The following is an 18,304-nucleotide window of genomic DNA, read 5'->3' on the forward strand; positions in this document are numbered from 1 at the left end:
GCAGGCCAATTTCTCCCAACCAATTTCTGGAGAGAGTCTATATCCCAGCCACATGTGCATTTAAACTCTCAAGTCCAATGCAAATTGTACAATATATACCTTTAAGAAGTTGCTCCTGGGTTTTTTCACATAGTCACTCACCATTCACTTGATTTTTTTAGCCAGAGTTACGTATATGATCTACTGTTTTTACCCTGTCTGGGCCAGATCCTCAGCTGATGTAAATTGATGTAGCTCCATTAATAGAGGAGCTACACCGATTTACATCAGCTGAGATTCTGACCTTATATTTTTGTCTTGGATGTTTTGAACCTTTGCAGAATTATTTTTGGCCATTGTTGTGGCACAGACGTTTGTTTCTGTGTTGGAAAAGGTAGGATCTTGCCCATTCAGGAAGCTGAAATGGTCAGGTGAACATGTGCCTTGTGATTCAACTGAGTGGGTGCATATTCAAATATGGAAAGTTTTTAGCAACATCACTGTTGAACCGTGGAAGAAAAATATTTTTTTTTTAAAAATGGTCAGATGGGCAAAAAAGTGGCACAAACAGGAAATGTTTCCTCCACAAAGTCCAAACATTGACAACATGAAAAGCAAAGCATAGACAAGGAATTATTTTTTAAATATCGTATTTAGGTTACATAAGGAAAAAGGAGAAACATTGATACAGTAAGAGAATAGTTAGGCTTCTGCAAATGTAGAGCTGCATTTGTTACAGGGAAGTAGTGTGGTACACTAAAATAAGGTAGATATGTCAGTAGGGTTGAATTGTACCTGCCAGCAGCAATCAATTTGTTATTGCAGGATGATAAACACAAGACAAAGAACCTCAAAAGGAAAGGACTAAACATAAAGCACTTGGACATAACAGTCAAAATCTAATACTTAGGATTTGATTCTTTATTCACACCAGTGTAATTCAGAAGTAATTCCAACACAATCAATTGGCCAGATTCATGGAGCACTGATTTACACCAGCTAAGGGTCTGAGACAGTGGAGTTGCACCAGAATAAAACTGGCATAAGCGAAAGGAGAATCAGACCCTTATCGGTTGTAGTAGAACTTTTAATGAAAATCTATAGCTAAGTAATCTTTGCTGTTTATCTATGGTCTGGTCTGGGTAAAACCAAAGGAGTATGAGGGAGAGATCTAGAAGGGCTTGATTCTCCTCTGACTTACACCAGTATAAATTGGGAATAACTCCATTGAAGTCAGCAGAGGTACACTGTCTTAAAACAGGTATCAGTGAGAGGAGAATCAGCCCCATAAATGTTTTTATTATGGAAGAAGGAGATATGATACAGAGGGGAATAGTCAGGAAAGATCCTAGGAAAGATTCCCTACAGTATTATATTGATTGTTGGCTCTAGTCTTGTTTTAAAATATTTCAAGCTGTAGGGTTTTCGTCATTCTTCTTTGGCTACTGTTTAATTTAATAGATTTCACTGTCAGGAAATTGTCAGATAATCCTGATACCACTCTTCTCTGACTTTGTGATAACTGATTTCACTATTCTTTGAAATAGGTGGGTGACCAGTGGGCATCTCTAGGAGAAGCCAGTCCAAATGGGACGACAAGTATTATTTTGAACAATACAAAGGTTGGATAGATGGACAGAGAGAGCACATCAAGTTGGATACGCTTCTCTGATACTAATGTGTTTATAAAGCCTGGCACCTGCTTCTCAGAGACACTTGATTATAATTTATGTACCTCATAGACTTATAGACTTTAAGGCCAGAAGGGATCATCATGATCATCTAGTCAGACTTCTGATCATTGCAAGCCACAAAACCTCACCCACCCACACGCCTGTATTAGACCCATAACGTTTGGCTGAGTTACTCAAGTCCTCAAATCTTGATTTAAAGACTTCAAGTTATAGAGAATCCACCTTTTACTCTGGATTAGACTGGCAAGTGACCCGTGCCCCACTCTGCAGAGAAAGGCAAAATCCTCCAGGGTCTCTGCCAATCTGATCCAGGGGAAATTCCGCCCCAGCCCCAAATATAGCCATATGTGGGCAAGATCCAACAGCCAGACACCTGGGAAAGAATTCTCTGTAGTAGCTCAGAGCCCTCCCCATCCAGTGTCCCGTCTCCGGCTGTTGGAGATATTTGCTAGTAGCAGTTGTAGATGGGCCATACGCTATTGTAGGGAATCTCATCATACCTTCCCCCCTATAGACTTATCAAGACTTCCTTAGAGGTTCATATTTTGCTTTCCCACTTACCCATACCTGTTTGTTGTTTCATTGCTTTAAGACAGTGTTTCCCAAACTTGGGATGCCGCTTGCGTAGGGAAAGCCTGTGGTGTGCCGGGCCGGTTTGTTTACCTGCAGCATCCGCAGGTCTGGCCGATCGCGGCTCCCACTGGCCGCGGTTCGCTGCTCCAGGCCAATGGGAGCTGCAGGAAGCGGCGGCCAGTATGTCCCTTGGCCCGCGCCGCTTCCAGCAGCTCCCATTGGTCTGGAGCAGCGAACTGCGGCTGGTGGGAGCCGCGATAGGCCGGACCTGCGGACGCGGCAGGTAAACAAACCGGCCCGGCCCGCCAGGGGCTTTCCCTACACAAGTGGCGTCCCAAGTTTGGGAAACACTGCTTTAAGATATTGGCAGTGGAAATTATGAAAAGTAAAACTGAGTTTGGAAGACTTTCTGCAAGTCAAATAAATGAATCCCTGCATTATTTTAGGCGTCCTACTCTGCTACTTTTTATTGTGTTTGTGTCCTTTATTTTGGGCCTTTGTGACATGTTATAAAGGCCAGCGTGGTACATTTGGGTCTTGGCAGGTAGAGAGACATGGCTGTGAATAATGAGTCAATTATTGCTTAGCCAGGGGGAAGGCAGACTGATCCTCCCACTGGCTGGAATGTGGTCCCTGCTTCTTCCCCTGTCTCCTTCACAGGGAAGGACAAACAAATGGTTGGCTTTCAGACCACTGACAAAGGAATTTAGCGAAAATATTTGTCTACAAAATGTAGTTTCTTTAGGTTTAGTCCAGTTTATGATGGAGTGTTTTTAAATTACTTATTTATAATCTCTACTGCAACCGCTTCAGGGGAGGCCAGTTACTGAGATCCACTTGGTAAGGAAGCTATGGACTGCTCTAGCTAGTATGTACAAATCAAGAGTAAATCTCACTAGCCCAGAGGGACTGTGCCCCAGGCTACCACTGTAATGTTAAAATAAATCCCCAATTTATACGGTGTAGCCTCATTACAGACTTGATAGCATATCTTGTATTCCGTTGCAGCATGCATTTTCAACTGCCGTGGGTTGCTTGTATTTTTTTCTTCCCTGTGACTTTTGCTTCCTTTCCAGTCGTGAATCTAGCATCTCATTGCTTCTGTGAACATTTCATCAAATGAAATGCTTAGTATTATATAACCCAGCAGCCCTGGAAGGGCCTTGGCAACAAAAACATTTCTGACAGTACTTCACGTCTGACCCAAGTGCCTCACCTTTGGCTTGGGGAAAGGGAGAGTTCTACTGGTTGGTTATTTGGGGTTGGGAATACTACCCGTGGAGCTGAAAGGCCTGTATCTGTTGAAATTACACTTGATTGTTTATTTGTTCATTTGATCTGAATAGCTTTTCCTTTTGAAATCAAGGGAATAACTGTGCCCCCAGAAAATATATAATCAACATAGTATAATGAGCTTGTGTGTGTGTTTTGTGGATGTGTTGAATCGGAACTGCTCTTCTATGTATCATAGGCCCTATAAGGCTAACGAAGACATCCCTTTAGCTGAGGTTTTGGAGCTGAAGAATGAGTTCTATCTTCATTGCTGCCATGAAGTTCTGAATGGCTATGCTTTACAGCAGGGATCAACAACCTTTGGCATGCGGCCTGGCAGGGAAATCTGCTGGCGGCCCAGGGCAGTTTGTTTACCTGCAGCGTCCGCAGATTCGGTTAATCGCGGCTCCCACTGACCGTGGTTCGCCTTTCCAGGCCAATGGCGGCTGCGGGAAGCGGTGCGGGCCGAGGGATGTGATGGCTGCCGCTTCCTGCAGCCCCCATTGGCCTGGAAAGGCGAACCGCAGCCAGTGGGAGTTGCGATCGGCCGAACCTGCAGACGCTGCAGGTAAACAAACCGTCCTGGCCTGCCAGCGGATTTCCCTGATGGGCCGCGTGCCAGAGGTTGCCGATCCCTGCTCTACAGTATAATAATAATACCTAGCTCTCGTATAGTGCTTTTAAACAGCACATCTCAAATTGCTTTACAAATGAAGGTCAGTATTATTATCCCTATTATACAGATGGGGAAACAGAGGCACAGAATGATGAAGTGACTTGCCCAGGGTCACCTAGGAGGCCAGTGACAGAGCCAGGAATAGAATCCAGGTCTCCTGAGTTACAGCACAGTGCTCTATGCAGTTTCGTACGTTGATATGGATTTGTACCCGGAGGATCATAGAATGTCAGTTTTACATAGCATGGGCTTGATTCTTCTTCCATTGAAGTCACTGAGATTCTTCTTCATTGACTGAGAATTGGATTGGACCCCTACTTTTCCAGTGTTACATTTGTTGCATTTCTGAAACAAGATACTGGTTGCCCTGGTGGCCTGGTAAGAGCAATCAGCTGGAAGTGTGCCTGGTATCAAAATAAATTGATTTATTTATTTATTCCTGCAGAATAGTGAAACATTAAAAAACCTTTGGAAAAACTTCTGTTTCATGTGTATTAAAATTGTGACTTAAAAAATGCCAAAAGAAAGGTGGTGGAGCCTTGTTGTTCCATGAAACACTGTTAGATTTTGTAAAACATATGTCTGACACTTCTTGCAAAGCAAGAAATATTCGGGGTGGGATGAAAGAGTGGCACAAAGCTCTGATGAAAAATAGAAATGAAAATGAGATGAGACAGACATTTATGTATCAAATTTATGTTGCCAAATGCATAGACATGGGAAGCATCTGGCTAACTAAGTAATCAGAGCTTCAGGCCAAACTGTATTCTGGGGCTCACAAACATCATTTTGTGACTTGATAGCTCTGAAAAGGACCTTTTCTCTTTCAGTCCTTAAAGCAGGCTGCTTAACTTTCGATTAAAAAAAAAAATTAAAGCTTTTCCAATGACTCAGTTTGCTGTTTCTGTTATTTTGGGGAAAAAGAAGGATGCCTTCAGATAGAAACCAACCATCTCATCTCAAGGAGAGGTCTTATAGTGAGATACAAAGTTGTTTCATTGGCTTGAAAAAAGGAATGGTGGTGAGGGGAATAAGTGGTGAATGCCCTTGTGTCGTTTTCATTTTGTCTTCTTTTAAAAAGTCCAGTGTTCAAGCGGGATATCTAGGAGGTAGGAAATGCTCAGAGAATCTTGAGCCATACGTTAGCGGAGAGAGAAACCTTTCTGTTATTTTACTCTGACCTGTAAAGTGCATCTTACTTCATTAATTCCTAGTAATATAGGCCTACTACTGCAGCCTTTATTTATATGAGTGAGGACTGCAGGGCTGTGGCCATAGTATTGTCATGATTTGTATACAATAATGACTGGAGCACAGAGGTGCCCCTGGGGATTAATAATTAACTGGGAGAGTTGATTTCTGAGGATACTAATCCTGAGGCTGTCATTAAATTCTTGGAAAATGCTCCATCCACATTGCACATTGAGTGGTGTTATAATGCTTGAGTGACTTTAAATGCATGAGACATGTAATTATGCCTTAGAAATGCATTGCAGATTGCTTGTTGTTGTTATTAGAAAATGTAATTTTCAAATTAAAAATAAGGCAGATAGACTTGTGCATTTATTATGCATTATGAGCATAGGTGTGCTCTTGGTATGAAGTGAGACATCCATTTGTGCCTGTTGTTCTAAAGCCATTTAATAATTTTTTTATAGAAAAAAGCAAAGTCATAGTTTACTATTTTCCTCTTGGCAGCCTCCAAAATATTTTTTGTAGTGCTGCAGGAAGAAAATCCTCCTATTGTTCAATGCATGGTCAGTAATCAATAATCCAGTTATTAAACATGTCCTGAACTGTCAGGAATGCCTAGACTGAGCTTGCATTGCTGAAATCTGGTTAGGTGACACTGCTCGCTAAGTCCTATCTCAGCAGATGCATCACAGATTCAGTTGTTGGGATTTTCAGAAGCACTCACAGTTGTCCTAACTCTGCTTCTATTGAAGTTGGGGAAATTTTCAAAGGCACAAAGGGCCATTAGGTGTCACCCATCTACTAATGAAAGTCATTTGTTCTTTGAAAATCTTCACCATTAGTGGTAAAACTTCAGTGGGGGCAGAGTGAGGCCAGTACTGTGTACTTTTGAAAATGCAACCTAGAAGTCAGAGTAGCCATACTATTCTAATCTAACCTTCAGTGCCAGAGAAGTCCTCCAAGAGAACCAACCTTGTTTAAATGCATCCACTTAATCTTTGCACTCAGGAACAAGACCAATACTGGCATCCTACTGACGGTTGTCTACCAAACAGCAAGTGTTTCCTAGTGTAATTTCCCACATCCAATGGGTTTTCAGGAATGCTTTGGAAAACCAAACCAGGAACATGCCAGTGCAGAGGGTGATCTGCACTCTGCCCTGTAAGCTATCTTGGAGGGATCCCAATAAGCACTCATGCATGGCTCAAATGAGAGGATTCTTTACTAGGGCTGCCAAGAAGGAAAGGATGCAAATAAACTGGTACAACAGCTTAGTTGCATACAGACAAGGATGAACATAGTAATTCCCAATTTAGCCTTAGGTGGGTGTCCAATACAGGGTAGAATGCTAATCTTGTCCCATAGGGTTCCTCAAGCATAATACCTGTGGTGTCTCTTCTAGTCTGTTCCTTTATGAGGGGGCTTGTAGATTGCTGTGGCCAGATCACAATCCCTGAGATTATGTCACTGGGGCCCCTCCACATTGTACCCCTGTTATCCAGTTATAGCATTTGCCTCCTGCCTCCTTCCTGGCAGCTGCTGCAGTGTGGGTGACAATAGGCTACAAGCCCACCCCAGAATCTCTTGTCTGTATGTCCTAGGACCTAGACAGGCAGAGCTAACAGAAACATTGTCCATAAAGGTGCTTTAGTTCCCCAATCCTGTTGTCCTGGGAGACTTCAAACACCCACAGTAGCAATGACTCTGACGAAGAAACCTCAGAGCCGTATTTCTTCTCTAGCCACCATGGGCTGATTTGTTTACCAGCCGCGTCTGCAGGTTCGCCGCTCCAGGCCAATGCAGCCCTAGTTTGAGAACCACTGACTTAGTACATTGCATGGGGGATGGTCTTCTGGGTGCAGGGAGCAGCATGAGAAATGGCCAGTGGGATTTTGTGAATGCAGCTTCCACAGTTGTGCATGCAAATGTGTTAGATTGTTGAAAGTAGACATATAGTTGCTGGAGTGTGTTCTGGTGTTGAGGAGCAGGAGTCACATTCTGGTGTAAATCTGACGTAACTCTGTTGAATGCAGTTACTACGGATTTTACTGGTATTACAGAAGATTCTGGTTCTGTCTGCACTGGTGTTTATTTGTCAAGTGAGGGCACGTGCACAAGTGTGTGCCATTTTGCCAACCCGAGAACAAGTACCCCAAAGCATTTAAATGAAGAACAAAGTAGCAACCTTCATTAGGAACTGGGCTTTTGTCTTTCTGTTTTTCATTCATTGTGTTATTTTATCTAGTTTTCTGTACAGCATATGAGACTGCATGACAGCAGTGAGTACTTGAAGAACAAGGGTAAAGGGGACTTACTGTGTTTTACATATACAAAATGTTTATTCAATTTTATGAAAAAGACCACACAATACATGCCATAAAACACATGCATGTATCTCAAGCTCCAAGTATGAATGGAAAATGACATTGAATAGACAAAAGAAGCAGTTATAGTAATAATGCTTGTTCCAACAAGATACAATGTGCATTTGTTATGCATCTTTCTTTTTTCTTGGAGGGTGTATTATGTTTTCTAATGCACTATGATTTCTCCCTGCAGAAGAGGTGAAAATGAAAAGCCAAGTATCTGAAATGGATTCCATAGAAAATACATTTTCAATGCTTGAGTTGTCAAACAGAAATAAACAGAATGTCTCTCCTGTAAGAAACAAAGAGCCATCAGTGAATCTCTCATCACAGACTGTGGATGAAGACCAGGTAACGAGACTGGCATCAGTCCACAGAGGCAAACATTAAATTAAAGAGAAGACAGGCAAAAATATTCATGCATGGAGAGGAAGAGGCTCTCTTCTGGCTCTAAAGGCCCTTAGAGATTGAAGCAGAGGAGATGCACTGGCTGAGCGGTAATGACTGAAGGCAGTATCTGATCTGAAGCAGATTCCGTAGAATCCTATGTAAGGTGTGGGGCACTTGAGGGGAACACACCAGCCATTTGCTCTACCTGTAGTGCAGCTGTAGTATACAGGGATGGCCAGGCTCCTGCAGGGATCATAGTCGTGTGTGAATGAAACTCAGATAGGAGTTTTAAAAGAATCACAGTCTTTCAGACCCTTGTATAATATTACTGATAACAGAAACTTTGTGCTGTTTCTCTCACCAAGAATATGGTTCCATCTTTGGATAAACTGCCTTTCGGTCTCTTGTCTTAGCCACTTGGGAACTGGCTTTGTGCCTTGTAAAGCACGATGAGACCTCCACTATCTCTTAGATAATAGACTATCCTAATATTTATCTTTGTTGCTATAGAACAAAAGTTTCAGGCATGATTGCATGTTTTTGTCACATTAGTAGTTTAAGAAACAAATCCAGTAATAACTGGATGCACTGGAAACATTGCTACAGTAATAGCACAGAGCATTCGTAATGCAATGAATTGGCTGCTGTAACCTTTACACCTGCCTTTGGGAAAAGAACAGAGAGAACGACTGCCATTGAAAACATTGCTTCTGTTCTAAACACTGCTGTTGTGCTTATTTTGATTGCTCATTGTGTTTTTCCATTGGACCTAGTTTGGATATATTTAAGATGATATACCCTATCCTCTGTTCAGAAACCATTTCATTCCCTCTTTTTTTAATTCCACATACATTTTAAAGGACCCACACATGTAGCCCTTTTGCAAGTGTAAATCAGTGGGAGCTTTGAATGCGATCTGTATTCTTGCTTCATTTTAATGCACGTAAATATCTCTGCAGATAATGATGGGTGAAGGCTGGAAAGTTGGCTGCTCTAACCAAGGTGACCTCAGTCTGGCAAGAAAAGTGAAGGTAAGATTTGCTTCAGTGCTTTTCAAGGTAGGAATTATAAGCAGAACACATCTAATCTCTGTCTCATGCACTGATTTACAAATTATTTTACTTGGGGTGGGGAAAGTGTCTGGAAACACAGTGTTTGCTTCCACAATCATTCTGAGGGAAGGAAGAACTGTAGCAGCACCATCTAACCAGTTTTTTTCTGTTAACAAGTTTATACCTTTAATATGATATAAGAGTGTGCTCTTTGTAAAGGCTTAAATTGCAAGGGGCTGGTTGGAGGGATTGGTCTTGAACTGGATGAGATGATTAAACCTTCTGCATCTCTAATTTCTCTGTGGTTCTGTGCTGTAAGCTCAGTGCAATATGGGCCAACTCTCCAACTCAGCAATGCTACTTCAAAGGAGCATAGTACAGCTGTGCTTCGTGTTTGCTCTGGTTTCCAGTTCACTTCCAGGTGTAGTTCAAGATGCTCATTTTGACCTACAAATCTCATTCTGGATTGTGTCTCCTCCCTTCTTTTAACCTAAGACCTGAGGTCAGTTGAGATGCTCTACCTGACAATCCCTGAATATGTCTGCGAGTTGGGAGAAAGGCATTCCCAATGGACAGTTTCTACTATGAAAGTTACTCCCCACTTTGCTCCTACTGAGCTCAGATTCATCGACCTTCATCCCATGTTGCCAGGGCAATCCATTTTTCCAGGCTTTTTCTAAGGAGCTTGGTTGAGTGGAATGGGTGGGGAAGGTCTCAGTTTTTTAGCATGAGGTTGAGTCATTTTGAGATTTTTTTGTAATGTGTGTGTAACGACTAGACTGTTCATATGTTCAGAGTTGCAGATAGACACATTGTTTATTAGCATAGCATAGTTTTCTATATCTCCCCTCTAAGAAAAGCAAGTTCCAAGCCCAAGGAGGAAAAGTTTCCTGTCATTTATCTTGTATATTGTGACAAAGTTCCTCCTCTATCTTGGTGGGTCCTGCGCTTATTGGCGGATTTTCTTGCCTCAGAGATTCACCATGTGGGTTGGGGAACAGCCCAGAGACCTTCCCCTCTGGAAGAACCCACAGTCCAGGTCAATTGGGAGGTTTGGGGGGAACCTGGGCCTGCCCTCTACTCCGGGTTCCAGCCCAGGGCCCTGTGGACTGCAGCTGTCTAGAGTGCCTCCTGTAACAGCTGCATGACAGCTACAACTCCCTGGGCTACTTCCCCATGGCCTCCTCCAAACACCTTCCTTAGTCTCACCACAGGACCTTCCTCCTGGTGTCTGATAACACTTGTGCTTCTCAGTCCTCCAGCAGCACACCCTCTCCCTCTCAGCTCCTTGCACCTCTTGCTCCCAGTTCCTCACACTCACACCACAAACTGAAGTGAGCTCCTTTTTAAAGCCCAGGTGCCCTCATTAGCCTGCCTTAATTGATTCTAGCAGTTTCTTCTTAATTGTCTCCAGGTGTCCTAATTAGCCTGCCTTCCTTAACTGGTTCTAGCAGGTTCCTGATTACTCTAGTGCAGCCCCTGCTCTGGTCACTCAGGGAACAGAAAACTACTCATCCAGTGACCAGTATATTTGCCCTCTACCAGACTCCTGTACCCCACTGGTCTGTGTCTGTCACAATATGTTACATATTTAATCAGTGAACTCATTTTATCATTTATAGATGCTTAGGAGGGAATTCTATTTTGAATGGTTAAGAAGGTCTCAAATGGGGCAGAGGACTTTTTCTGGCCCTCTACACCCATCAGTACAGAGGGTGAACTTAGTGAGTGAAATTTTGTCAGGTTTGAATATTTATAAAGTTGTGCCTGACCCTTATGTAGGCAACACTGGTGGGGAGAATCTTTGTTCCCCCTCCCACTATGCACCCATGGAGAATTTTAATGATAAAGCAATATTCTTACAAAGCACTTTAAATACGCCTCAGACATTTTTAAATGACCATTGTTGAGGCTAAAAAAAATAACAAAAAAAATCCTGATTTAAGTCTGAAAAACATTCAAGTAAGTTGTTTCTTTGCTTTTTTCACTTCAGCCAGCTTGAACAATGAAACTATAATGGTCAGTTTCTCTTTTGTTTAGAGTCAGTTTCACTTTCTGGGTCTCATGCAGTGGATTCCCAAGACTGCAGAGTAACATTTGTCTCTTACTCCATTTACAAAGAAAAATGTTTTTACATTCTTGTAAGTTATGAAAATATTGCTATTCAAATTAGGCATACTAGAATTTATGAAATCTTTTTTTCTTCTCCCCAAAACCTAAAGTTGATACTAAACTATTTGTCAGTGTTTCTTTAACTACTTTTAAAAATACAGAAAGTATACCAAACATTTCTTTCTTTCAAATAATAATAATGATAATTTTAATAAACTTTCAAACTCCTGTAAAAGCTACAAAGGGAATGGAGAAACTGATGTCTACAGTCATAATTTTTGCTTTGCTCAAAGTTGTAGTGAGAACAATGGAAAGAATAGACTTAATTTTATTTGTTCAATCTTTTGGTTTTGGGTCTTTTCACAGGTGGACAATTACTTGGAGTTGGAAGATTTTGACACAGATGATGAATTCGGTCAAGGGACATATAGTGGTATGTTTCTTTTCTTTCGCTCTTGTGATTGCTCTCTGTCCCTAGCTCCAAATGTCTGGATTTTCCTTCCTCTTTAGATTCTGAATCAGGCTGTGGTTAGGAAAAAATAACTCATGCCTTCACTCTGGAAGTAAGTAACAACCTAAGATTTATTATTCTGGCTACTGGTGAATGGTATTTTTTTATAACTGTTCCTGAATTTTTGTCCACACTTTTATTTTGTCCAGAAATCATTCTGATTTTTGCTAAATTTCTCAGCAAGGCTACCAAGAGATGCAGAATCCTGAAGTTCTGTATGTTTTTACTGTGGAAAAACAATTTCACTCAAATGTGGACCCATGTTCACTATAAATATTTTGTTATAGTGTTAACATTTCACAAAGTTGGACCCATTTTGAATGTGTAGAGACATGCCCCACAAAATTGCAAATATTTCATTGCAGATATTTCATACACCTATAGTAATTTTAACCCCCTCCCCTCAAAAAAAATCCTACAGGTGCAATTCTGCCAGAGTCTATCCTAGATACTTGTGTGTCCCCCACCACCCGCCATTACCACTGTGCTTCAGAGCACCTTACACAGTCTTTAACATACAGTATTTATCCTCACAACACACCTGTGAGATAGGAAAGTGCAGATGGGAAACTGAGGCACAGATAGACTACGCAGCAATTAAACACTTGTGGCTGGCCCAGGCCAGCTGACTCAGGCTCATGTGGCTGTAAAATTGCTGTGTATAGATGTTAAGGTTTGGGCTGGAGCCTGAGTTCTGGGGCCACAAGAGGGAGGAGGGTTGCAGAGCCCAGACTCCATCCCAAGCCCGAACATCAAAAATTGTTTAGCCCTGTAAGCCTGAGTCAGCTGACCCCAAGCCAGCTGTGTCTATCCAACGGCTCTTTTATTCCAGCGTAGGGGTACCTTACTTATCTTGCCTAAGATCACACAAAGAATCTGTGGCAGAGTATGGAATTGAATGGAGGGTTCTGAGTCCACAGTGAGTGCTCTAACTGCTTGTCTACCCTTCACTTCTCTGTGTGTACAGAACTTCCATTGAAGCCAGAGGGCCTGCAGGAGAATATTCAAAGTCTGGCTTTAATTCGCAGAAGAAAGCAAATAGAGAGTTAATGTTTCGTCCTTCACCCCTGGCATTTCAGAACACAGGCTATGAGATTGCACTCCTATATTAGGCCCGGAGAGCAAAGGTTTCTATTCAGTGTGATGGTCTTTAGTTTCCTCATTTTCCCCTTTATAGATTTCCAGGACTCAGGTCTGAATACACCTCTCAAATTCTAAGTATAGCTGTTAAAGAATTAAGGGTTCCATAGGTGCAGTGAGTTTACTCTCTAGGCTGCCTTTTGACTGGAAACCTGAATTCAGATCTGGTTTATATCACTAGTAAAATGAATTAAGTGCTCTTAATCTAATCCATAGTGAACACCTGTCCTTATTTCAGAACAGGTGACAAGGCGATAGGTCTGAAATAATTGGCAGTAAGGCTGTTGATTAATCGCAGTTAACTCACGCAATTAACTCAAAAAAATTAATCGCACTGTTAAACAATAGAATACTAATTGAAATGTATTAAATATTTTGGGATGTTCTTCTACATTTTCAAATATATTGATTTCTATTACAACACAGAATACAAAGTGTACAGTGCTCACTTTATATTATTATTTTTTATTACAAATATTTGCACTGTAAATATGATAAAAGAAATAGTATTTATCAATTCATCTCATACAAGTACTGTAGTGCAATCTCTTTATCGTGAAAGTGGAACTTACAAATATAGATTTTTTTTGTTACATAACTGCACTCAAAAACAAAACAATGTAAAATTTTAGAGCCTACAAATCCACTCAGTCCTACTTCTTATTCAGCCAATCGCTAAAACAAACGTGTTTATTTACATTTATGGGAGTTACTGCTGCCTGTGTCTTATTTACAATGTCATCTAAAAGTGAGAACAGGCTTTCACATGGAACTTTTGTAGCTGGCGTTGCAAGGTATGCCCTTTCCATGCTTCGGCCACCATTCCAGAGGACATGCTTCCATGCTGATGATGCTTGTTAAAAAAATAATGTGTTAATTAAATTTGTGACTGAACTCCTTGGGGGAGGATTGTATGTCTCCTGTTCTGTTTTACCTGCATTCTGCCATATATTTCATGTTATAGCAGTCTCAGATGATGACCTAGCACGTTTGTTTTAAAAACACTTTCACTGCAGATTTGACAAAACATAAAGAAGGTACCAATGTGAGATTTCTAAAAATAGCTACAGCACTTGACCCAAGGTTTAAGAATCTGAAGTGCCGTCCAAAATCTGAGAGGGATGAGGTGTGGAGCATGCTTTCAGAAGTCTTAAAAGAGCAACGCTCAGATGCGGAAACTACAGAAAAACCACCAAAAAGAAAATCAACCTTCTGCTGGGGGCATCTGACTCATATGATGAAAATGACCATGTGTCGGTCTGCTCTGCTTTGGATCGTTATCAAGCAGAACCCATCATCAGCATGGACATGTGTCCTCTGGAATCGTGGTTGAAGCATGAAGGGACATATGAATCTTTAGTGCATCTGGCATGTAAATACCTTGCAACGCTGGCTACAATAGTGCCATCTGAATGCCTCTTCTCACTTTAAGGTGATGTTGTAAACAAGAAGTGGGCAGCTTTATCTCCTGCAAATTTTAACCAAACTTGTTTGTCTGAGCGATTGGCTGAAGTAGGAATGGGTGGACTTGTAGACTCTAAAGTTTTACATTGTTTTATTTTTGAATGCAGTTATTTTTTTGTACATAATTCTACATTTGTAAGTTCAACTTTCATGATAAAGAGATCACACTACAGTACTTGTATTAGGTGAATTGAAAAATACTATTTCTTTTGTTTTTTACAGTGCAAATATTTGTAATAAAAAATAAATATAAAGTGAGCACTGTACACTTTGTATTCTGTGTTGTAATTGAAATCAATACATTTGAAAATGTAGAAAACATCCAAAATATTTAAGTAAATGGTAGTCCATTATTGCTTAACAGCGCTATTAATCGCACGATTAATCGCGATTAATTTTTTTAATCGCTTGACAGCCCTAATTGGCAGTTCTCACTCATGGCAGGTCCAGCACTAGAATAGCACAGATGATGGTCAGGAGTGAAGAGCACTGGCAAAGGTGTCTAATAGCTTACACTGCAGCTTTCCACACTTGCCTAGCTGTATGATGCACTATCAGTCATTTTTGTGAGCATTAATATTAATCACATACATTTAAAAACACCAAGTTAAACAGATTGCATTTAAAGAGGTTGAAAACTACAAAAATGATCATCTGCTTGCCTTGCCTAAATATAGATTTATGGTAGGAATGCAAACCATATTGGATTAATCTGGCAATTGCTGCTTTTATGGGTGATTATAAAATAATCGTAATGTTCTACCTTCACTACTGCAGATTATCACTGAGCTAAGTACTATCCTTTTACGTGACACTTGATTTGGTTTGCAATAGCTTCTCTCCTCAGCTTGTCCCATGAGAAAACCTTCATTGCACAATACCCCTTAATGCAGGAGTAATCCTCATCAACTCTCAACAATCTACAGTGTACATAACAACACTAAGGGTTTATATAGTGTATTATAGCCTTGAAAGCGCCACACAGATATGAACTAATTCCTCATAATCCCCTGTGAATAAGGTAAATAGCATCCAAAGTTACAGATGGGGAAACCGAGGCATGGGAGTTAGCTTTATATTGCCTATGGCAACAGTGGAGACAGTTGCAAAGCTGAGATAGAATTCAGGAGTTCTGGGCTCCTGGTCCAGTGCTCCGACTACTAGACCTCACTGACTGGTTTGTATCTTGTATGGTAAAACCATCGTAATAAGCCTAATGAGAATGAAGGTACTGTCCTCTATACTGTAGAATACACACCTGTAAAAAGTGTAAATCTTAAAAAAAATATTAATGAACACAAGCATAATTGACCACAGGTGTTAAAATGTCCCAGTTAAACTAATATTTTTTTAGGGTGTGACCTGGAGGAAATCACTCTCTTTTCTTTCCTTTTTTAAATTCTGTGTCCAACTAACCTGTCCTTTCAGGGCTGGGTGTAGCTGCTGCTTATGAACAAAAGAATTCCTAGAAATACAATGGCCTCTATAAATCAGCTGGCCAATATACAAATAAACTGTAGTTATTTTAGTTAGACAGCAGTCTTGCAACTGAAAGCCTGGAACTAGTCTTTGAATTGTGGGAATTTGGAATAATAACTCTAGTTAGCCATGCAAATCTGATTCTCCAAACTATAGCTTTAACCCACTGTGTGCAGACAGCACGTGCATGGAGGGCCATTTAATCTCTCTCTGTCTCATTAAATTTAATCTCTGACTGTAAGTAGCTTAAGGCAACAATACAAAGGATCAGGAATTCTCATGGGACATGGAGAAATACCTGGTTTCCACACTGTGGCAGTATGATTCATTTTACATCTAACCTTTTTCAAGAGTGTTGACAAATCATTTTCTGCACTGCTCCAAGAATGGCTCAATTACTGGGTCTTCTCTAAGTAAAATGTAAACTAAAAAAAAATCCTATATGCATAACATCTATAAAAATCTCAAAATGTGTTAAGGACACAAGTACATATAAATGCACAATGATTCTGAGTGCTGGGTGAGGGGAACAGCATCAGAAATAATACCACTTAGCACTTATTTTGCACTTTTCATCTGTAGATCTCAAATGCTTAATCATTTCCCCCATTTTACCGATGGGGAAATTGAAGCACAAAGAGGTGCTTGAGAGATTTGTCCAAAGTCACTAGCAGAGTTGCAAACAGAACCCTCCTGACTTCCAGTTTTAGGGCCTTTTCATGGACCTACCATCTCCCAGTTAAACTTAAGCTTTCAATATATAACCTCCTGATTTTTAGGGGTTCATAACTTCATGGTAAAAATGCCCTCCAAATACGAGCTCATTGGGACTTGGCATTCTGTAAAAGACAGTCACTGTCACTTCCAAAACCTCTTTTAAAGGTGATGTGCAAGAGAACTAAAGTAAAATGGTGCCTACACACAGAGACATATTCAGATAATTCCAAGAGATAATAAAAGAGCTATGATAGATAAAATTTGGGTTTAAAGAGATTTTATTGCATGTTGTTATGTCCCACTCCCCAGGGCTCACTGTCTTTTAAAATCTCTATGGAAAATTAGTGACTAGGACAAACAGATTTCCTTGTAATAAGTGAATCAGGGCACATCTACGGAAATATTATCTTTTCATTGCTAAGGGCAACTCTCAGGTTATGAGGCCTGAGCTAACACTGCTTCAAATAATTCTTGGCAGTGCAGATTATAATGGTTCTGAGGAACCATTTTGATTTACTGGGGGAATGTTCCACGTACTGGGATGGGGGACCTAGTGTGTGACTCATCTAGAGCTTGATCTTACCCCATTGAAGTAAATGGGAGTTTTATCACTGACTTAAGTGAGAGCAGGATCAGGCCTTAAATACAATGATACCAGTACGAGAGGCCTGTCAATGGGGCTGCTTGTGTGAGTAAGGGTTTGCAATATTGGGCCTTAAGACAAGCACCGAAGAAGAATACACTATCCTGTTGAAACTGCAGTGTAAATGCAGAATGGAGTAATTTTCTAAGTTCAGCACACCATCCTTATTCAGCAAATCACCTAAGTATGTGCTTAAGTAAGGAATTTGCTGAATAGGGATGGATGTAAGCATTTTACAAAATGGGGCCTACTGGTCTAATTGTGATACACTCATACTGAGGAGTACCTTCCTCCACAAATAGTTCCATTGGAATCAGTGTAATTGAAGAGTAAGAAACCATTCCACATGGCTAAAGGTATCACAACCTAGCACTAAGCTGGTTTAGGACCACAGGACACTATGGACCTGATATTCAAAGGTAGGGTTACCATTTGTCCGGATTCCCCCGGACATGTCTGGCTTTTAGAGCTAAAAATAGTGTCCGGGGGGAATTTGTAAATGTCCGGATTTCCCCCCCTCATGCACAGTGCGCGCGGCTAACAGGGCAGCCGGCCGAATGGTGCCACTTACATGGGGCTCCGACAGCCAGAGAGAGCCCCTCCTCCACTTTCCCTGCAGCAGAGATCACTCCCTCCCTCCCTGCAATCGCAGATCGCCTCCGGCAGTTCGCACCGGCAGTCTGGCGCTCCTCCCCCGCTCCTCCTCCCCGGCACGCTGGTCTGAGCGGCAGGGTAAGGGGGCCAGGGGGTCGGAGAAGGGGCAGGGAGGTTCTGGAGGGGGCAGTCAAGAGACAGGGGGGGGGGGGGGGGGGAGGTTGGGAGTTCAGGGGCGGCTTTCTGGGGGTGTGGATAAAGTTTTGGGCAGTCAGGGTACAGGTAGGGGGTAGGGCCCTAGGGGGGGCGGTTAGGTTGGGGGGGTCTCAGGAGGGGGCAGTTAGGGGACAAGGAACAGGGAGGCTTAGGTAGGGGGTGGGGTTCTGGAGGGCAGTTGGGAGCAGGGGTCCCAAGAGGGGTAGTCAGGGGACAAGGAACGGGGGGGGGG

The 18,304-nt window shown here is 41.6% G+C and overlaps 1 protein-coding gene across 3 annotated transcripts in view; it reads left to right on the plus strand.

Annotated features, from left to right (window-relative positions):
• Positions 1–18,304, plus strand: part of CUNH11orf74 (chromosome unknown C11orf74 homolog) — a 62,299-nt gene that overhangs the window by 27,668 nt on the left and 16,327 nt on the right. For all 3 annotated transcript variants that reach the window (XM_024215464.3, XM_024215463.3, XM_024215465.3), the window contains 3 exons: positions 7,948–8,105; positions 9,104–9,175; positions 11,675–11,741. In XM_024215464.3, the coding sequence (XP_024071232.2) occupies positions 7,948–8,105; positions 9,104–9,175; positions 11,675–11,741 (297 nt within the window). The remainder of the gene's footprint in view (positions 1–7,947; positions 8,106–9,103; positions 9,176–11,674; positions 11,742–18,304) is intronic.

This window comes from Terrapene carolina, unplaced genomic scaffold (genome assembly GCF_002925995.2).
Source record: "Terrapene carolina triunguis isolate 2854851 unplaced genomic scaffold, T_m_triunguis-2.0 Scaffold96, whole genome shotgun sequence".
Classification (NCBI taxonomy): Eukaryota; Metazoa; Chordata; order Testudines; family Emydidae; genus Terrapene; species Terrapene triunguis.